This window comes from Corticium candelabrum, chromosome 3 (genome assembly GCF_963422355.1).
Source record: "Corticium candelabrum chromosome 3, ooCorCand1.1, whole genome shotgun sequence".
Lineage (NCBI taxonomy): Eukaryota > Metazoa > Porifera > Homoscleromorpha > Homosclerophorida > Plakinidae > Corticium > Corticium candelabrum.
This window is the reverse complement of record NC_085087.1, coordinates 1,515,022-1,537,634: the sequence shown is the minus strand read 5'-3', so window position 1 is coordinate 1,537,634 and position 22,613 is coordinate 1,515,022. Positions and strand designations below refer to the sequence as shown.

The following is a 22,613-nucleotide window of genomic DNA, read 5'->3' as shown; positions in this document are numbered from 1 at the left end:
TTTGTTGTTCTCTGTATCCGGGAACGTTCCAAGCGGGAAAGAGAAAAGCCTTGATGCTTGTCGGTTTAAGTTGTAGCGATATTTGTCTTAGGTAAGGTGAGTCTCGGAATAGGCCTAGCCTACCTACTAGACGTCAACGACACGTCAGTTTGAAAGTTTTCGAATGCAGCGTGCTACAGCGGTTTTCGCAGACCGTCGTCACTGACAGTCGAGAGTTCGAAGCAAACGAGTGTCGATGACATGTGTCGACTGTAACATCCATACTCATCGGCTGACTAGGATGAATGAGTAGAATTTGTGACAGCTTGTGGTGCAGGGGGAAGCTCTAGAGTCTCTGCAGTCTCGTTGTTCAAGCTTGCAAGCGTTAGCAAGAGGGAAGACTCTTTCTAGGAACATCGTGCTGTTGATGTGTGAACGTGAGTCACCTAGCTTTACAGTATGTTGGCACCTACAAGCTGCGATTTCTTTTTATTAGATGGCTCGTTGTAACAATCGTGGACGACCTCATCAAGTTTTGTTTTTCTGCGCAAACGCGTGCTCTGCTGGCTTCTGTCTAATCCCTATGTAACGGACCGAAACAGTCAGTTGTAATCTTTGAGGCGAGTTGTCAGTTTTGAAGCATCGATGGATGTCGTGCATCTGTCTGTCATTCTGTTCTGTCAGTTCGTCTTTACGCTGGCACTAGAGACAAGTTGCAGTACGTTCGGCATACGACGCAATGACGTGTTGGCCGAAACAAGTGTAAGTGTATGTGATTGCTGCAGGATCAGAGAATGTCTTGGGTGATGATCCGCTACTCATTTATCAACGGGCCGGTCAGGACGTAGTTATAAAATCTCGCGTTACCGTGGACAAATGGCTAGCGAGACGAGGAAGCTCTAAGGCGACCAATTCTCAGCTTGGTGCACAAGTCAAAGCTCTTCGAGATAGGTTGATGGTGTCATCTATCTCTCAAGTGTTTGATGGTGCACAGTTTGGATATCAGACTTTAAACACCGAGTCTCCCCGTGCTTGGGCTACTGTGAAAGTTGGAAGTAAGCACTTTGGTAGTATGTTTATATGAACTAAAATGAGAGAGAATGTACTATGGACATACTGTAACTGTTTGCATGCATTAGTGGTGTTGCTGTTTGGAGGCCTTACTCACTGGCCTTGAGTCATAGTGTGAATGGTGGGTGTCACAGACTTGTCAAGAACTGTCAAATTGAAATAACCTTAGTCTAGAACACAGGCAACTTGTAATGTAGCATCAACCAAGATGCATCAGTTACAGACGGCTATTCAATGATTTCTTATTGTGGAAGCATAGAATATTAATTTGCTGGGATGTTTCTGCTTGTAGTGTTCATTTCTGATGTATAGTAAGGGCATGAGATTATCAGATCTAATAGAACCAATCACCTGTGCTAGAACTTGGGATTCACAACTATTTAATTAATGCTACTGAATCATGATATTTGCTAGACATTTTCTAAACACTACAAATTAGGACAGAGATGAACATGAATTTGTTTTTATTCACTGACAGCTCAGAGTTAGTAACATATGACATTAGCAACTTTAGAGAGGACTTAAAAAATTTGTTTTTGGGAACTAGAACTACTATAGTATGCTGGAATCAGTAGGAAGGGCAAACTTATTCGTAACTACTGTACAGCTGGTTCAACCGTGCCTATACATGGATTGACTGCCATAGAAGATTCAGATAAGTCAGATGGTAAAACGTGTATATGCTGAACTCAGAAGACAAAGTAGCTGAGATATGGCCCTATACAGTGTGTAGTGGCACTGAAGCCTTGTTCACAACATGTATCTTACAGACCTCTCAACTTTTTGTGCACCAAATAGTGAGACTGTTTCAAATGACGACGCCCATTAAACATATCCAAAGTGGGCGTGGTCAACAGATTACTTGTTGGCCTCACTTTACGTTTGTGTGCTCAAAGGCTTGCCTCGAAAATCCAAACGTTACTTTTACTGCAGGGAAATACAAGATACACCGGATACTTCAGATATAAGCAAGCAGAGTCGTATATATATATATATATATAGTCTAGTTCAAAGAATCCGCTATGTCCAAAAAGACGGAGCTAAGGAGTCTGCACAAAATGACTGTCAGAGTCTCACAGTAGGCTTGTTGGGAGAAAAGACTGGCAATTGTGAGAATTGGCCACAAATCGTGAGATCGTGAGACATGCCTGTAAATCGTGAGTCACACGATGAAATCATGAGAGTTGAGAGGTCTGATCTTACTTCAGTGGACATGAGCAGCATGCTACTGATATCTAAATTGAGTGATAATGGCAACAACCGTCTAGCTATTATAGTGTAATGAGGCATATTGCATAATTTGGCTAGAATCAGTTTCTGAGTTAGCTGCATTGCAGAACTTGACATAAGTTAGTGTGAAATCAATTGGTCATTCTTATTTAGAGAACTCTTTTGAATACCTACATGGCAGATGTGGTGTACCCAAAAGCATACTACTATCTTGTACATTTTTGGGAGACATTTTAATAATTATTGGAGCAAGTCTTCATCATTGCCTGCCATTTTGACAAATGAAAGTGTTGAAAGTTAACTAATTGGTGTAATTAGATGTATAACTTCTAGTTTATTTATATATTGATATAAATCATCAGAAGGGAACAATCATCAATCTGTGGGTAAGTAGAGTCATAATCATGTAGACATTTCTATTGCCTGCTCTCAAACCCATGCAAAGAGCAAAGAATGGCCACCTTGCTAGTTGAATCTAATCTAACAGTTATTGTTATTGTTATTGGTATTGTTTACACTTTGAAAATAGACCAAAACATCTCTATGCACATGTTTCCAGTGATGTCTAGCACACTCTAATGTTTACAGTTGATCTAATGCTGGGAATCTTTTGACTGACAACCTTGAATCCTAGAAAGACTGCTTTAGTCACTTCTAAGTTGCACTTGTTTTATCGTTCAGCTGGCAATTCTGAAGTGCTAATTGTAGTCTACGGATTGGTAGAGTGGCTTGGTTGTTTGAAATTGAAGGAATAGTTTATTGGATAGGCTGTGTTTCCACTAGCTCTCAAACCATTAAGCTAAAGGATTGACCTGCACTAAACCAGTTATATTTTAAATCTAGACCGCTTTTCTAAACTTGATTTGTAGTATGTTAAACCATTGGCAAGTGGTTTAAACTTCAGAATTCATCACTGATCACTGCAACATATGGTTGCTAGGCGGTTTGCCCATACAGGGATTTAATATTCAATTTTTATTAAAGGAGCTGTATGTAGCCTCGCATCCCAGTTCGCGACCGCTACTGGGTAAAGGTTTAACTGTCACATGACAGTAGTATGCACGGATGACTATGCTCGCTGACAATATTGTTTTGATGGTATTAATAATTATTTTGTTGGTATGAAATTGGCTTGAAAAAGATTGAAGTGTCATCAAATTATTAAGAGAAATTAGCTGCTACTGCAGTTACCTAGATGCTGAATTTGGAGTCTCAGTGACAACGAACTGTTACTCTGACTTGGCAACAGAGTAGCCCGATCACAGCACAGAGCTAGTGGAAATACAGCCTTATTGTTAGATTAAGCAATGACAGGTTGCCGTGCCAATCAACGGAGTAGTGACAGATGTATTTTACCCAAGGCGCGGAAACGCTAGGGTATTGTAACTCAGGCCGTCGTGTGACAAATGACTGACTCGACGACTTGCCACATCTACTGCGCATGTGCTCATTGTCACAAGAATGGATGCTGCCAATTATCTAAGTGTTGCAACGACCCACAATGATTAGTGTTGCTGTGTCAACAACCACAACACAAACTGTATTTTGTTTTGATTTAAGTTAAACATAAGGATTGCGAGAGTGACTTGAGCTGTTGATGTGTGTTGTGTAGAAGTCCATATGTCTGATCTCAATAATATCTATTAGAATGAACGGTACTTGGTGTTTGCACTCTAAAGGCAAGTCAGTTAGTATAGAGCCTAAATAGATGGAGCTACTTTTGGTATCAAGTGACACATCAGTCATTTATATAATTTTTGTGATATCATGGCAGTTCATCAATCAATAGTGGCACTGGAACTGTACTGACTAAATGGCTTCACACACATTGTCAAAGCTACCACTTCCACAACCATCACTTTCACTATTGTCACTGTGTCATTACTGTCTCTGTCACTAGGGTCATCAGTTCAGGGAACATTATGAACCAAGCAGGGTCCAATTATTGTTCGCGCTAAGATATTAGGTATTTGAAAGGCACCATTTTCAGGACCTACAAAAATAATTCTATCTTTGAAAGTTATCTAACCTAGAAGGGTGCCGAATTAGAGCTATTACAGTAGTAGTCTTGTTGGGACACATTTGATGGGCTCTTTCAGTCTCTTCCAGAAGTGTAAGAGATATCCATTGGTTCGCTCTCTTCCAAAATCTTTTCCAACCTTTACCATCTCTGCTGCTTGAAGAGTGTAGAAAAGTGGCATGCATGTCTTACATGCTTGGTAGTCTTCTCAATATTCAACTCTATGGCACAAGAGGCGAGGAGATCACAGTTTTCCTTGAACCACTTGGCACAAAACACTTCTTCATTGTTGTGGTGCCCTACAAATGTGGCATGGTAATGACCAGAGAGACTACTAACTTTGAAGATACCAACAGCAGCACAGCAAGTATGACACTACTTGGTAAGTGACTTTACCGGGAATTTCCGAAACAGTGCCCAGGGCAGCAATACAGAAAATGGGATTTTTATGGAAGAAGATCCGTTCTCACTAAGCACCCGGGCGATTTGTAGGAAACTCTGGAAATTGGCAGATTGACTTGAGTACCACAGAGTAGGCAAGTGTGAAACCCATCTTGCAACGTCCTGCATATAACTTAGTCTTTATAACGTTAGGAGTGCTGCCCTCCTATGCTTCTTGTCCGGCATTTCTTTAGAGGTTCCTTTGTCAATTGACAGTGTAAGAATGCTGTCTGTTTGCCAAACCTGTATGTACACTGTAGTATAGTAATGCATGTCACTACTACAGCATTAGAATCTCGACCAACTTTCACGCACCACAATCTTGATTCTCATTAGCAACCCGGTGGGTGGTTGTTTGGCTGGGTGCTGTTTTGGAAATTCCCGGTACTGATTGCAGTGAACTTTCATTGCACTGCAAATCTAGTTTCAAAACAGTTTCTCGTAAGTCTAACACAATGCCAAAGTTCTTGCTAGCTCATGTACTCTAGCAAGTATTTTTGTGTATTTGTGAATGTGTGGTATAAGCTAATGAGATACTCTGTAGGCTGAAGATCCCTGCAACAAGTCCTACAAGATCACAATTGTCTCCAGAAGTGACAGCCATCGTTGCCCAAAAAGTCCTGTGAAAGACCTAGCTTGCCACATTGAAATTCATTGCATGTGTGCACTACAGGCTGTTACAGTTCTGGAAGAGCCTAGATTGGTGGTAGGTCTTTCAACCTCCTACAGGCTCTATTTGGAAAGTTGAATCGAATCTACTCTTGATCAAGAAGCTTAATTAATAATTAACTATAACTGTAACTGTAAGTGACTATAAGTGATTACCCTGCTGTCTAATAAGACTATCAGCATCTGCTGAGGACAAATTCTGATTTAGAAGAACAGCTAGTAAACATATTTGTGTCTGTTATGGTTTAAGTAGTGTTTGCATGAATATGATGATAGTTTCTCAGCTTTGTTTGATGAAGCAGAGGCTGTTTGGTACAGGTCTTCCATCAATCACTCCAGTGGATCAGTTTTCATCCATTGTGATTGAGAATGGTGAGCGGCCAGAGAGGATTTGTTTTATAATTGGTGGGAGACCAGAACCATCATTAATCTTGAAGAAAGATGGAGCAGAAGTGAATGCTAGCGAATACAATAGAAAGAGCGACTGTATTAGATTTCAGCGAGTCTCATTTGATGACAGTGGAGACTACACTGTAGAAGTTTCTAATTGCTTTGGGCAAGACTTCTTGGAATTTAATCTAACAGTCAAAGGTATTGTTTCTGTCTGTTTTGTCAGGTTTATATCTTTTATACGTGACTTTTTATCAATGCATCTTTGTGTTGCTTCCCTTATGTGCGTGTTTTTATGGAATGTTTAGCAATGTTTGAAGTATGTTGAGAAATATTGTTTGGCTTGTTTGAGTTTATGATGGTTGAGAAAGGGAACTGATATGACGGTATGGGGTTATGCTCTTCTTATGTAGATTAACAATAAAGATTTTGTGGCATCTGTATGATTCTTAACTGTACATAATGAAGCATGAACTTGAACATGTGGGTCTTTGTTTTTTGGGGAGATTGGAAAGCATTACTTCGGTGCGGTAATAATCAGGGTTCTCCCTAGGATTTTAGAATAGCATGGGAGGACGTTAGTTGCAAGACACCCCCCTTACCCCATACCTGCCTCACACCTTGTACCTGCTGCACGCCTCAGATACCAAACCTTTATAAAAAAAATATTCTAAACTGTGGTCAAACTGCATATGACTGAAGCTTTCCACCTCAAGGTCGAGAGAACAAAGTTATTACGGCCTTCTGTTTTATCACCATGAGACATCTTTGTGTTCATTTGCACACGCACACATTAACACCATCTGCTTGCTGTACATGTAAATGCTGTACAGTGTACAGTACCCTGTGTAGAACACATGCGAAAAGGCTTGGTCACGTGGCTAGGGTTGCTCAGCTTGGCACTGTGCCACACGCTACCAGGGAGAACCCTGTGTACAGTGTATATTGAGACTTGAACTATAATATGTATTATACATACTGCTTCTACATACTTGTATGTACAAAATACTTGTATGTACAAACTTTGTGTTTATCAATGTCGGTCTTTTGTCGTTTGTCTGTTTACATATACCAGTATTACCACGAGACTCAGAGAAAAAACAATCATACAAGTATAAATACATGCAAGAACAAAGATATAGTTGTATAGAAAGAATTGTACAACTTGTAAACGTTTGGTCCAGTTTGTGTTCTAATGAGATGTTTGTGTATATTTTGTCATACTTTGTGGGGACTGGTTATGTGCACCACAAGCTTACAGTATGTAGTTTATGTGTGCGTGTGTGTGTGTGTGTGTGTGTGTGTGTGTGTGTGTGTGTGTGTGTGTGTGTGTGTGTGTGTGTGTGTGTGTGGCAAGCTGAGGATGGTGAAGGGCCAGACTAGCAAGCTGATCACCTAACTCAGTTGTTGCTACTACTTGCAGATTGGAGCACATTTCCCCACGTGTGGACGCAAATAGGGGTGGTGATGGGGAAAGAGCCAGTGACACCAGGAAAAGGACTGGACCCCATAGATCTAGAGGCGACACGGGGATCGAGGGGATGTATGCATGGGAAGGAGTCACTACGAGGTGTTCGACTGCTTTTGGCGACTCTAAAATCAGTCTGAATTCTAATAAAGGTATCTCCATAACTGTTACTGGACAGTCAATACAGTGCCCAATCAAAGTTGTAGAAGTAGACTCACTTCTGCAAACTCGATACGAAGTCACATGCGAAAATACCATCCTTCACTGAAAGTCACTGTTAAGAACTTATGTTGTCTTCATATGTAAACAAGTCTTCCTTTCAGAAAGTGCTTTTTTGTAGTTGTTGAAAAGTGGTTCGTCAGAACTTGTGGAAGAGAGGGGAGGCGATCAAGATTGGGACATGGAATGTGTATTCCTTGAGAGGGCTTGGGAGGTCAAACCTACTGGGTAGAGAACTATGTAGAGTTGGTGTAACATTGTGTGGGGCAACATTGTGTGGGGAGACTGAAATGCATCTGTCGGGAGCTAGATTGACTGTTCTAGAGGAGAATTCAAACTTCAAACTTTTGTTTTCAGGATTGTCCAGTAAAATTTCCAAGGGAGTGGGTTTGGTATTTCCCAGTAGTGCTGAAAACTCAATTAAGCCTTTCAATCTGTTTCTGAACGGGTCATGAGAGTTGTCTTTTTGACAGATAGAGGTGTACTTAGTGTTGTGATTGGCTATGGTCCAACAGAACAAAGTAGTGAGGAGGAGAAGGATATCTTTTATCAACTGTTGGATGAAGCTATGGAAAGAACAGGATCCCTCACTATACTATAGTCATGGGTGATTTGAATGCTAGTGTAGGAAGGCAAGTATCAATAGTTACTGGACGATTTGGTCTGGCCAATTCAACCAGCGATAATGGTCTTTGCTCAAGCTCACGATCTGATAATTACCAACACTTTATTTCAGCACAATAATATCCACACAGCTTCTTGATATCCTCCAAATCCATGTGCAAAGTCTAGTTTGAAAGATTATATTCTTTATTAGACAATCTATGAGATCACTGATCCATGACACAAGAATCATGAGAGGTCCTGATTTTGATTTAGATCACAAGTTGGTATTAAGTAAATCGTGATGCTTTGAAAGATCCACATGTTATCAAGAGAGCATTGTCCATAGATATTGCCAGAAATCTATGGTTACTACTGATGTAGAAGAGAGTTGGAGGATTTTCATTCTGTGATAAGTGACATTGTAGCAGAGCAACTCTCCTCTGCCGCATTCAAGAAAAATAACTGGATTACAGAGGTACTTTGCAACTAATTGAAAAAGGTGACTTGTACCTTGCATGGATAAGAGCTCAAGAACAGTACAAGATTGAATTGAGATGTCAATACACGCAGTTACGTCGGCAAGTTAAAGCAGCAGTGAAACAAGACAAAAATCTTGGTTAGAAAGGCGAGCAGATGGTATAGGGGAAAATCTAAGTCTAAAAAATGGTGACTTTTATAGAATGATAAAGATAAAAAATTGATGGAATTAATATACATCCAATTGACATTGGACAATTGACATCCATTGGAAAAGACATTTTGAATCTGCATTAAATGTGGATCGCGTTACCAATGTAGACTCTGAGTTTCAATTATTTTGCAGCATCACAGATGGAGAGTCTGTACCTGATGAAGAGATTATAGCAGCTGTCAGGGAGCTAAAAAATAGTAAAACAATAAGGGATGATGGTATCGCTGCTGAATTTCTAAAGTTGGTCCACCTGAACTCTTGCTTGGTTAACTGAAATTATGTGGTCTTATTAGGACTCTGACAAAGTACCCCAGGCCTGGAATGATGCTATCTTAGTGCCACTGTTCAAAATTAAAGATAAAAAAATCTGTGACAACTACAGGGGTATTCCTTTGCTGAGTGTTCCAGGCAAAGTCACCATTCTAGCAAATGTTTTGCTAGAATGTCTCAAGAAAGTAATAGAGCCTCGTCTTTTGAACAGCAGTGTGGCTTTCGCAATGGAAGAGTTACTATTGACCAAGTTTGGGTAGTGAGGCATGTCATTGAGAAGGTCATAGAACATGATTCAAGTGTACATATTTGTTTTGTTGACCTATCTGAAGCGATTGATTCAGTACCTGTGCCCTCTTTTCATTGTTAAAAGATTACGGTATTGAGGATTAAGTCTACAGGTTGATCATTGACATATATAGTGATACAGGATGCGTCGTGAGGACTAAAGGTGGAAAGTCAAATAGATTTAGAGCAACTACAGGTGTCAGGCAAGGTTGTTGCTTATCTCCAGTTTTATTTAACATCCACATGGACAAGATAATCCGTGAAGTTCTCTCTTCGGTTGATAGAGGTGGCATTGAGATTGAATACAAAACTGAAGACGATTTATACTTGAATTATCGATGTCGTGCAAAAGGTCATACTGAAATTGGAGAAGGAATGTATTCAGATGATTTAGCTGTTATTGCAAGATCTTTTTGTTGTCTACAACAATCTCTAGATACTTTTCATAAAGCTTGTGTCAAGTGGAGTATGAGTATTAGTGGTAAAAAAACTAAAGTTCTTAGTGTGTGCAACAAGCAAGCTCACATCTCCATTGATGGCCATCACTTACAGAATGTTGATGAGTTTTGTTATGTGGGTATTGTCATTCCCAAGTCTGGAGGATGTTGTGAGGAAATTGAAAAAAGAATTGTTAAAGCCAGTACAGCATTCAATTGTTGGCGGAAACGAGTCTTTTCCAATATAAATTTTTCTAGAGCTATCAAACTGAAAGTCTTCCAAACTATTGTTCTGTCAGTGTTGTTGTATGGCTGTGAGACTTGGCTTGTGACTCAAGCAAACATTCATAAGCTGAACACATTTCACATGAGATGTATTAGGATGGTTCTGGAGTGTCTAAATGACATAAAATAGCCTACCAATAAAGAAATCTGGCCACAGCAAAAGTAGTTTCCATAGAATTGAAAATTCAAAGAAAATAACTGCAGTGATTGGGACACATAAGAATTTGCAAGCAACCCTTCCCAAAAACAGCTCTACGCAGTAGACTTTCTAATCATAAACTTCCAACTCACGGTACTCGACAACCGTGGGTTGATGTAGTTCAGAAAGACTAGAATCATTGAACTTATCTATAGAAGGTCCACACAATTGCTCAGCTTGGCGATCTATTCTGCAAGGCCTAAAAGTCAGAGAGTATGGCTGAAATTCAGGTGTGTGTGGGTGTGTGTGTGTGTGTGTGTGTGTGTGTGTGTGTGTGTGTGTGTGTGTGTGTGTGTGTGTGTGTGTGTGGTGCTGTAGCTCAAATTGGTTAGAGAGTGCATTTGGAGAATGAAAACATTCGGAACCTTGCAGGGTTGCAGGTTCAAGTCACAGTGATGGTGAGCTATGGCATAATTTTCTTAAGCAAGAAACTTACGCACAATTGCTTTTCTCGACTCAGGAGTATAAATGAGATCTGGTCGTTTGACTGGGGTGGACATGACCGCTGGCTTGGCAATAACATTATGCAGCAGACGGGTACTTGTGGGTCTTGGTGTCCAGTCCCAGAGCTGCACCATTGTCAGTGCCCCTCTATGACTCTGGCCAAGCTCCAGGTGGATTGTAGCGCTGGCCCTAAGCCTCCACGTAGCGCGTGGAGGCCCTGTCTCTAGAGGCAGGGGGAGCTATCTTTGCAACTGACCTTAAGGTTGACGTCATTCACGAATGACATGGAGGGCTTGACGTTTGTCCATTTGTGTGTGCATGTGTTAACCTTGCAAGCTAAGCCTTTCTCCGTGCTGACTGTGTGACCTCGAGTGTTGTTCGCCTGCTTACACATGAGAGGAGGTGCTTGAGCCGAAACTGCTCGCATGGAGGAATGTGTGTGTGTGTGTGTGTGTGTGTGTGTGTGTGTGTGTGTGTGTGTGTGTGTGTGTGTGTGACATGTTTATTTGTTTATCTAACTCTTCATTAACAGTTATCTTTTTCAGCTACTGCTGAGTCTTCCACTTCTTCAGTAATGTATCCTACTACAGCTACATCTTCTATTGTTTCTACAACATTGGACTTGCCTACACATTCTGGTGTATCTCCTGGAACACACCAAACTAGAAATCGCCCTACTAAGACAAAACTTGCTGGTAAGTAAAACGATTGTATTATTAGCTAACTGTTTACTGAAATTTTGACAAAGGGACATTGCCAACAGCATCATTTCTAGATGCAACTAAACCGGGTCAAACAACGCCAGTCATTGGTAAGGTTTTAACAGAATTGCTGCATGTACATTTGCACAGTTTACATATTCATGCTGTCATTACTTCTGTGATTTGCTAGATGGTAATATTGGAACTAAAGGCTTCAAGGGTTTAAATTGAATGTGGGAAGGAAGACATATTGTGGAGTGGTGTGTTTGTGTTACAGGTGAACCTGGAGCTAAAGGTGCTAGTGGGCCACAAGGCTCTAAAGGCGAGCCAGGACTTGTTGGACCACAAGGTCCTGTTGGTCCACAGGGAATGCCAGGACAGTCAGGTGGCCAGGGTGAGAAGGGAGACAAAGGATCCAAGGGTGGCAAAGGGTCCAAGGGTGGCAAAGGGTCTCAAGGAAGAATAGGTACTGCTTTGCTCGGCAATTATGTTTATGTTTAATCGATTACGTAGATGTTCTGAAACTACCCCTATGGTTTCAACAGGGCCACCAGGAGAATGCAGCTGTAATCAAAATGTAGGATTTGTGGGAAGTGAGTGACGTCTTTCAACATTTAATTAATTGCTTCAACAATAAGGGAATAGCAATTGCTAAAATTAAGACTTATTAGGTACCACTGTTTCTACTGCCGAGCCATCAAGTTCTTTACCAACAGTGCCTCCGTGTAAGTGACAAGTAAATGTTTACAAAGAATTGTATAGTTCTCAGTTTGTAATTTTCGTTAGTTAAGACGTCTACTTGTAAGGGTAGGTGACTTGCTTAGCTAGTTGTTGGTACATTGTCCAATTTAGTTGGGCGGATCTAGGACAAGATGCTTGAACTGGTTGTTCATCAACGGATAGTTAAGCAGTTAAAGATTTTGTTACTTGGGTTTGTACATGTGCTTGCTGGCATTTCAACATAATGCAAGTTAAGGGCAATACAGGGAGACTATCAAAATTTATGCTTACAGTAGAGTCACTTGTGAACATGTTATGACTGAAGGGGTTCAGATAAATGAAATGTTTAGATAACTGAAGTTAATAAATACCAACCATAATTACATAAATAGAAATGTGCTACTAGGTACAGTACAGTGGACCTTCCTCTCTTCACCAAAGTACAGATCCTAAGTTTAACTTCAGTGTTCACTACAAGTCTTTCCTTTTCCTTATAGCAGCAACAGAACTAGAATGAGCAGTAGCCATCGCACACACAGGTAGCGCATGCAATGTTTCTAATACATACCGTATTACCTCACTTAGAAGAGCATGCTCTTATAGCGCGAGGTTGAGTAGACTGCCCTTATACCTCGAGGTATAAGGGCATGCCCTTTCAGGCGAGTGAAGAAGCTGTTGTGGTATCCTGGTAACTAGCATGCACACAAAGCAAATACTGATCCACGTCTACTACCTAAAACAGCTAAGCAAGCATGCAACCGTTCTATGCATCTATTATCTAATGACTGTCTTCATATTATAAAGCATCTTCATCCTAATTTTCATCCTTGTCTTCATCACTGCGTTCTCCCTCACTGCCATCTTCCTCATCTGTAATGCCTGTATGAGAGTCTTCTTCTTCTGCATTAACCTTTTCTTCCAGCACAGAGCGCAATTTACTGTGGAGTTCTTCTAGTCCATGACCTCTCAAAGGAAAGAGTCCACACTTAAGGAATGAACGTGATATTGTGTCTTCTGGTACTTCATTCCAAGATTCTGATACCCATTCCGCAACAAGGCTGTAAGATGCTCGTTTTCTTCTTGGTATGGCTGCTAACACTGTCATACACCAAACAAGAGGGAGGCTTCCATACTGCACCTGCACGAGCACCCCATACCTCTCTTTTCCACGTATTCATAAGCTCACTTGTCATTGACCCACCCTTTGCCACTTGTATAATGACATTGTTAGGAAATTTGCCTTTTGGTACGTTCTTCGAGTTCTTGAAAATTATCATCGGTTTCAGTTTTCTGCCATCTCCCATTGCACAAAGAACAACAGTATAACGCAATTTTTCGTGGCCTGTGGTTGTAGACTTAACGGTCTTTACCCCACGAAAATCGTAAGTTTTTGTGTTTGGCAAATCAAACCATAGTGGGGTTTCGTCCATGTTGGCAATGTTCTTGACATCAGTTATGTTATTCTTGTGAAGCTTGGCCCGGAGAAGAGAAAAGAAAAGAATTGTTCAGCTAGAAGTTTTGCATTTGAAGAGATCTTCTATCCTTGAGAAGTGACACATCTAAATGTAATATTATGTCTAACCGTAAACTCTTGCAGCCAGCCATTCGAAGCCTTGAAATTCTCAACATCTTCATCTGGGTACACTTCTTTGAACAGCTTTTTTGCCTGTGCTTTGATAAACTCACTATGTACGGTTATTCTATCTTTGCGTATATCTGAAAGCCATTCCACTCATGCTGCTTCTAATTCTGAAAAATGACCTCTGACTTTGAGATATTTTTTGTCTTGAGACAACCTGCGCGTGCCTCTTTCTGACAGAAACTTGACGCTCCTCGCGCATCGACGAGAATTCGTCCCTTTGCTTGACCCATCGCTGAAGATTACTTCGCAGTATGCCGCTGTCTCTTGCTGCTCTTGATAGGTTTCCTTCGTACTCATCGTACTTTTTCTATTGCAGAAAGCTTCCTCTTCACCATATACGAAATTCTAGCCTTTCTCTCTGTACTTTTCAATCTCCAACTCCTCCGCAAACTCCTCCTACGCCATGTGGTAAATTGCTAAACTGTGCAAGCGCTGATGTTTTGAGGTCCGGGTGTTCAAGGCTACCTCACTTATACAGGCATGCCTTACAGTTGCAGAGTGTCGTGAACAAAATTTCTGCTCAACCTCACCTATAAGAGCATGCCCTTCTAAGCGAGGTAATATGGTAATGAGCACATCTAATATGCACACAAACAGGTGTAGTCTCACAGCTAGTACAGTTAACCGATGTATTAACTGACTTTCTACTTTATTTTCAAGTTCCTCAATTGTTCCAGCTGTGAACAAATTGTTTGCTATTGAGACTCTGGTTAGTCTAAGCTATACTGATTACTGCTCGAAGAATGCACTGTACACTTGTATTACATGAAGAGTCTGGACTAAGAACTATGTACCATTTCTTTATTTCTTCTGGGGTTTTTGGGAAGACGCTAGAAAAGTAAAGTCACACAACCTCTTTCAGCATTCTCGTTGTAAGACAGAAAAGAAAAAGAGGAGGTTGCACGACTTCTGAGCCATTCTTATTTAGTTTACAGCTGTGTTAGATTTGTGTGGCATTTGTAGCCTAATCATGAAAGAGTTATATTTAGTGAGTGAAAAGTTTTCAGTACCTTTGGGTCACAAATTGAAGTCTGAGTTGAGCATGGGTATAATTCCGTTGGGCAAGGAACTCACATGCAGTTGCCTCCTTTGACTCAGGAGTATGAATGAGTACGTAGTCTTTAACTACAGACAGTAGCAGCCATTGACTGTGACTTGATAATCAGCCACTGAGGTTCTGGTGAGACTTCGGGTGCCCAAACCTCTGCTTCTGCCAGCACTTGGCACAACTCCAGGGAGATTGCTAGCACATGCCGAGTTCTTCTGAGTAGCACACAGGTGCCCAGCCATAAGGCTGATGTTGTGACCTGAAAACGTAACTCTTGACATTTATCATTTGCCGTAAAAAAGACTTATAACTAGATCTAGGAATCCAATTGAAGTTTCCCTAGCTTCTTTTGCTTTACAAAAAGCTTACCATTTTTGTGGTTACCTTCAGATTAGTGTAAGTGCTCAAACTTTCTGGATTCTTTTTTGACTGTTTGTTGTCTTCTGATGCAACTGCTTACGATCTAGCTCTTGTACATGTGTACTTCTCTTTTGACATTTGAATTCAGAAGACCAGAAGAGACAAAGAAGTTCATTTTTGATAGGTACAGAACGGTATAAAATTAACAGGTTGATTGTTGGAGATCAGTGGGTTACTACGCATTATACAAGGTAATTACTCTACTTCCATGCTTTAAAGAGAGTGGTGGTTAATAACAGGGTTTACCAAGTGCTGGTATACTCTCAGTCTCTGGAGTATACTGGCATGCTGGTATAAATGAAGAAAAAGTACAAAATATTTCATGAAGTTTTCCAAGAGTTACACGGCTCTGTGGCTCCATGTGGCAGGTAGACACTCATCCACATAGTTTCTTGGCAATCAAAATGAATTCCAACAAAGAATGCTTTTATTACTGTAAGGCATACAGTACTACAGTACAATGTATAGGCTCGTACATTCTTGATATATTTAAACAAGTATAAAAATTTTTTTGAAAAAATTAGCAAGATGTAGGGTTGTCATGCTAAAAACAATAGAAACAAGGCCATGTAAGGGTGTGCTGTGACATCTTTCGTATACAGACTGACTGAGCCATACATCATCCCTACATTGCACAATTTTCTAATTAGTTAGGTATAATTAGAAAATGGTGCAATGTAGGGAAGATGTATTGCTCAGTCAGTCTGTATACGAAAGATGTCACAGCATACCCTTATATGGCCTTGTTTCCATTATTTTTCGTACGGCAACCCTACATCTTTTTCATTTTATAAAAGTGTTTTATACTTGTTTGCATTCTTTTTTTACATGAGCGTAGATATGTGCACCAGTAAGATGTACAGTATGAAATTCACGAGGTGGACAGTGAGGCTAGAATCGACACACTCCCGTGTAGCGCTCGGTACAGGAAACGTGTAGGTTGGATTTGGTGCAAGTGCAATCAGAATATAGAGAAAAACGCTAGCGGGAGAAGAGCGGCTTTAATCAGGGTATAGTCTTCGATTGCTGGAATCGTTGCGAAGGGCGACGACATGTACAGTCTACACGGGACTGGTGTGGGCTTGTGTTTGAATGAACTCGAGGGGTAGTGTTTGTGTCATTGAGAAATTTTACTCTGGGTTGGTTCCTCGAGAGAGGACAATGCTTCGCAATGACAAATTTCAGTAGTAATGGACCTGCTTTGTCGCAAGCGCAGAGGTTTGGTATAGAAATCATCTTTGTAGCATAAACGGTTGATACTGATACTCACTCTTACAGAAGAACTGAACACAAACTCAACTCTACATTATTAGTCTTCATCATTCTGTTTACTTTCTTCAGAAGAGCTTTTGTCATCAGAAATGCCACTGTTCTCTTCCATTATTTGTGTTGATGGCAGTGCTTTGTGTAGTGCTGGAGGTTGATTAAGGGTACTTGTATGTGTGGAGTGGTAGTTACTATATCATGATTTCTCACAATCCACAGTTGACAAGCAACTTTTTGATCATGTCTTCCAATATCTTAATGTAATTGGATTACACCTAATTGACTATCATGTCATGTCATAAGAAGCAGATTTTTGTTTCCCACTTTAGTATACTCGGTGTAACCATCAGCTAGCCATTGTATCTACGTTTCTGTTATTAGAATTTGAAAGGTTTATTCTGTAACATCGGCAGGATGTAAAAGTGGTGTCATTCCTCTTGGCTGCCACATCAGTAGAGTAATGTTGACAGTTTGAAGATAAAACTGTTTTCTAAACATGCCCTGAAGCCATTTGCCTCACTTTTCCAGGTACTAGTATTTATTAATGCAGAGTCATTGACTTATTGCCACATGTGCAAGTTTTTTCCTTTGACACACACTAACTTTTACCATTACCAGGCATGTTTTGACTTGTATGCAAGTGTCTTTTTTTCTTTGACGCATGCTAATTTCCACTATTACCAGACATACGTGTATGCAGACCTGCCACAGGTGAAAGAGTCTGAGGCTAACCAGTTACCTGCTCTCTAATGGCATACTTCACTTTACACCAGTATGCTGGTAAAGGGTAGCAGCGAAGGTTGATCCTGTTTTTAACCCTGATTTTAACAGTATGCTGCTAAATTGCAGAGTTGCGGCAATGAACGGTATATTTAATTCTGTTTTAAGATGGTATAACGTGAGTGTCTTGAGCAGTAGCTCAACTAGATCCATGTTGCAAAGAGACAACATGTAAGTTGTCGTGCTCAAGTAGCTAATACACTTTGTGTAAGATGAGACAGACTGTTAGATTGTACAATTACAAGTTAGGCTTTAATTTCGATGTTGATTTTTATTTCTACACATTGATTGGGTTTGTGGAAGGATTTGGAGGAGTTCTTGTTTTGATGTCTTAATTACGTCAGTGATTAATATGCTGTAACTAGCTGAAATAGCCCGTTCTTCACACAAGCAGATTAGGGTATTAGTCGTTGTTAGTTAATTAATCAATTTAACATTGTATGCAAATTTTGTTGTTGCATGAGTATCCCATTCTGAGAATTTATTGTACAGTATCTCATGCACATGCATTTTTACTACGTTCTGAAGAAATAGCCATCACGGACAGAATTCTCATTAAGCATTGCCTTCAGAGTTATATCCCGTTCAGAAAAAAATTAGCAGCGATGGAGTATTCTAATATATGCTGTTACATATTCCATTTTTACCCAAGCTGATAAGTTTCTTGTTTCAAAAAATTAGCAGCGAGTTTCTCTTAGAGTTATATATTTGAGCAGCAGAAATTTGGAAGTCACATGCCATTTCTGACTCACCTGTGTAGCTAAAATGCAATCACATGTCTTGTCTTGCAGCCAGTTTGACAGTCCCGTTGGACATTGTCACTTTTAATTATTAGTTGTTAGACTATTAATTTACATTGTGTTCAAATTTACGTTGTTGCATGAGTATTTTGTTTGGAGGAGTTATCATGAAGTATATCTCGTTCACATGCATTTTACTCTGTTGGGAAGAATTGACAAATGAAATGTAATCATGAGTCCCATTCTGAATAATTAGCACCGAGTTTCTTGCTCAGACTATAGGCAGACACTTGGAAGTTACGTGCAAGGTCCCGGATGTGCTGGATGAATTTGAAGCTTGCTCTTCTTCCTTTTTTGGGTAGAAATGGACACTTCCATGTAGCGCTTGGTGCAGGAAACGTGTAGGTTGCATTCAGAATTTGGAGAGAAACGCAAACAGTAGAAGAGCAGCTTTAAGGACAATGACGTGTACAGTCTTCACGGGACTGGTGCGGGCGTGCATTTGAATGAACTGGAAGGTGTAGCGCTTTGCGTCATCAAGAAATTTTACACGGGGAGTCAACCCTTGAGAGGGGACCTTGTGCAATCAGAGAATTCCGGCCATGTCACTGTTGTTCTGTATAGGTTTGGTGTGCGGAAACCAAATTTGGCAGAGATGGGACCCGGGGCGGCAGAGATGGGACCCGGGCAGCAGAAATATGCCTGGCCAAGCACACACACACACACACACACACACACACACACACACACACACACACACACACACACCGTGCCGTGCATACAGCTGCCAGTTATCTGGTCGCGCCACCCCACACGGGAGCTGTCGCATCAGCGACCACGCCATCTCCATATACTGGGGAACAACAGTGTAGCAAGTGTCGAGTTTAAACACAATGGATGTAATGTTAATAGTTTATAAACTACAGTTCCCTCCTGCCTCTTCTTGTTGTGCTGTCGCCTTCGTCAGCTATCTATACTCTCATCTTCACCATCCATCCAGGCTCTCGACTTGATCACCTTACTACGCTCCTGTTCTCGTCAGCTATCTACACTCTATGCTTCCGTCTTCATCAGCCATTCACGCCCATACCACATCATGCCACCAATCATGGTAATGTCGATTGAAATTTAACGCTTAGATCTCCAACTTATCACTCGTTCTGTGTGAAGAATGAAATAGAAACTGAGAGGGTTGCAATTTCTCCTCAGTTGTACAGAAGAGGTTTGATGTGAGTGACGCCATCAAACCGACGTCTCGGAGTCACGATAAAAATGGTTCCTTCTGCAGTGCTCTTCATGTGTGCTTTGCTCCTCACTGATCGTACCTGGACATCCAATAGGTTGTTAAGGTTAGAGGAGACCGAATGAAGGCAGACAGCAACAGAGCACTACGGACTCTGAGTGCTGCCATGCAATATCTAACACACACACACACACACACACACACACACACACACACACACACACACACACACACACACACACACACACACACACACACACACACACACACACACAGAGATTAGGATGAATTTGGTTTAGCATGACGTCAATACATTTTAATGGCAGTTCTACTTTATGTAATTGCTCTAGCTATTCAGTATTGTTTGTACACAGACAGAATTATTTGATTAACAGCTATTATGTTTGTTGATTTTGGTCATCTAATTTTGTAGATACCTTGTATACTATCGTAGTTGTTTTATGGAAACTTTAGTTGTACTGCTTGTGTGTGTGTGTGTGTGTGTGTGTGTGTGTGTGTGTGTGTGTGTGTGTGTGTGTTGTGTGCACAAGTGTTGTGTTTAAGTTTGACTAGCTAAAGGTAGACCATACTGACTTTGGTAGGGTAGCCGTTCATGTAGGTATGTATGAACTCTGATATGCATGTTCACAAAGTTTTGTTTGTTTTTTAAGTTTGCAGAGTCATGGTTTTATGTAATCTTTGTTAGTAGTTGTCATGAGAGATTGTAATTAAATTGATAGGACTACCCCACAGATGCTAGTCTAGAGGAGGCTAGTTTGTCCTTTAGTTCTAACTTATGGATGAACTGCCGTTTAGCATGTATTTAGACTTATTGACGGGAGAGTATTAAAAAGGCTAGAAGATGTCGAGTTTACTTGCAGTTACTTTGTTTATAGGTTGAACAAAACGTATAGGCAGTTAAGAGTAGTGGTGTTACTTAGTAGTACTTAGGTAGTAAGGCTGCATATTTTGCCTATTTGTTGTAGCTACCTTTGTTCCCTTTACACTGGTTGTGCGTCACAGTCAGAATATGGTTCCTCCTAAGTGTCCAAATGACTTCAAGCAACTCTATACTGGCTACTCTCTTGTTTTTACCCAAGGCTATGGCATGACCCTTGGTCAGCATTTGTCTTCAGACAATGTACAAACAGAACTCATGATTTATCTGTTTGTTGGCGTAGGTCAGGATCTTGGTAAAACTGGTTCTTGTGTTCAACAGTTTACTACAGCACCTGCTCTTGCTTGCACTCGGGATGATTGTGACACAATGTCCAGGACAGGCCAGCACAGGTATGCTTTGTTACGTTTATAGAGCTTCAGAACAGTAGTTTGTATATCTTGCTATTTTGTCTTCAACGAGATAGTTATGTTAGTTTTGGTGTATGAAGAAGTTGTTTTTTATCAACAACTGTTCATCTATAGTCCTTTATGTTTTAGCAGTACTTTTTTTAATTTTGTTGGTGATAGTTGTACAGTAAACCAGTGTAATATGACCAGCACACATCGTTTTTCAAATAGTGGTCACATTAGACAGGTGGTCTATAGAAAGATTGGCCTCCCCCTGATGAAGACACACTTCTTTTGCCCCTTTTTACCACTTTTCAGCACTTGGAGCCTCCCTTTAGTAAATCCAGGAACACATGTTTAAAAAGCTAACAACATATATAAGTATTTCTATGAGTTCATACAGATCTAACAAGAATTCTCTGGTGTATTCTTGTACAAGTGTACATGATGTTTTTAGATCTTGCTACAGTAGTTTACACCACCACCTCATTAGCTCATTTATCTGCTCGTTACCAGTTTTCCTAAGCTTTCTCTTTCTATCAAGGGAGCACCATTACTAAAAGTTTCCCCATGATTTCATCTTATCGCTTGATGATGTTCTGACTATGGGTTTTCCCAACCTTGAAGTTCATTGCGATTCGCCTGGCAGTAACAACGGTTGCTGAAGTACGTGTCTTTTTTCAGTACCAGGAATCTTCATGGCCATTTGCAGTATTGGAGATAACACTCTCCACTGGAACTATTTTTAATTAAGTTGAATTGAACACTTGTAAGGAACTGTTGGACATGAGTGTTGCCAAGTAGGTTGGTAGAGTGTCTTTTCGTTTCTTGTTGAGTTGTGTATGTCAATGAAGCTTAAGCTAATGAAGTACAAATTTATGAAATATCAATACTGCAGGTGTGTGAAATAAAATATTTATGATTTCTTAGTTTATGAATAAATTGTGTCTGATCATTGCAAACAGTTACAGAAACTGATATGTTGATTAGTGTAGGTCTTTTTTTGGCTTGTTGTTTCTCTTTATTTTAGTTGTGCTTTTATAATTATTCTACGTGAGATGAAAGTGTACACTGTGAATTGATTACCAGCTTTGTGTGATCTCACACTTCTTTACTGGCCAATATTGCACTCACCATGTGTAATACTCTAAATCTTAAGAATCACTTTACTGGCAGGAACAGCAGATGTGCTGCTCCTATTGTCATCACTGTAGTAGCTAGAGAACATTAGTGTGAAACATGGTGTGTACTTTGTGGCCAGCGAATGGATGACGTTAGGGTTGCACTTGTGATTTTGATTTGTGAGGTGTCTATCGTTTCAGCTATTGGTTGGGCGTTTACAACCTTGATCGGGCTCGGGATAACACGTTTCTGCTTGGGAGGTGCTCAGTGTGTGAAGCTAATTCTCTGCTCATGACTATCCACAGCCAGAGAAGCGTGCTACCTGATTGCCCAGAAGGATACGGCAGCTTGTGGGTGGGATACAGTTTCTATATGGTAGGAGACTGTGTTACGTGATGCCCTTGTGGCGCGTTATAGATTTCTGCTCAATTGTTCCCTAGGACGCAGGTGTGACGTGGAGGGGCACTGGACAGGACTTGTCGTCTCCAGGCTCTTGTTTAGAAAAGTTTGTTGCTGTGCCTTTTGTCGAATGCAGTAGTAGTCGTTCTCGATGTCGGCGTCATAGCTCGGACAGAGGATTCTGGTTGGCAGCTGTAGACGCAAACCAGATGGTCTCCACAGTGAGCAGCGGATCGACGCAACGTGTCAGTCGTTGTCGTGTTTGCTATCGTCAGTGATCGCACGGGAACTTGTTGAATGCAAATCAACGTTTGCTATCATGTGTTTGCACCAGCAATTGAATTAGCATATGTAACCATAGTTCGCTATGGCGAACTGTATCACTCAGTCAATTTCTGCATTCGTGTCTGTATACTAGACTCTCGAGTGTTGCAAGTAGTAGTAGACTAGCACTGCGATAGTTTGAGTTCGAATAAAACTTTAAAATAATTAGATTAGAGTACCCACAAACTAACTCCACCCCTTTAAACAACTCAAC

At 40.6% G+C, this 22,613-nt stretch overlaps 2 protein-coding genes across 2 annotated transcripts in view; one reads left to right on the top strand and one right to left on the bottom strand.

Annotated features, from left to right (window-relative positions):
* LOC134177050 (DDB1- and CUL4-associated factor 8-like) overlaps positions 1–258 on the bottom strand; it is a 28,405-nt gene extending 28,147 nt beyond the window's left edge. Inside the window, exon 1 of the mRNA XM_062643752.1 lies at positions 207–258. Coding sequence (XP_062499736.1) covers positions 207–258 — 52 coding nt within the window. The remainder of the gene's footprint in view (positions 1–206) is intronic.
* Positions 36–22,569, top strand: LOC134177202 (collagen alpha-3(IV) chain-like). The gene is made up of 14 exons (XM_062643959.1): positions 36–416; positions 476–697; positions 765–1,034; positions 5,729–6,001; positions 11,253–11,402; positions 11,456–11,518; positions 11,599–11,628; positions 11,686–11,874; positions 11,954–12,001; positions 12,080–12,133; positions 20,254–20,385; positions 20,449–20,557; positions 21,877–22,051; positions 22,117–22,569. The coding sequence occupies exons 2-14, from the start codon at positions 625–627 to the stop codon at positions 22,351–22,353; spliced, it is 1,803 nt and encodes a 600-aa protein (XP_062499943.1). The 5' UTR covers positions 36–416; positions 476–624; the 3' UTR covers positions 22,354–22,569.
* The last annotated feature ends 44 nt before the right edge of the window (positions 22,570–22,613 follow it).

What these genes read in the sequence shown, in the direction of transcription:
- LOC134177202 (XM_062643959.1), top strand. Translation starts at nt 625, where the DNA reads ATGGATGTCGTGCATCTGTCTGTCATTCTGTTCTGTCAGTTCGTCTTT. An exon ending in TCAAACAACGCCAGTCATTG is followed by an intron (nt 11,519 to 11,598) that starts GTAAGGTTTTAA and finishes GTGATTTGCTAG; the next exon opens with ATGGTAATATTGGAACTAAA. An exon ending in TGGAACTAAAGGCTTCAAGG is followed by an intron (nt 11,629 to 11,685) that starts GTTTAAATTGAA and finishes TTTGTGTTACAG; the next exon opens with GTGAACCTGGAGCTAAAGGT.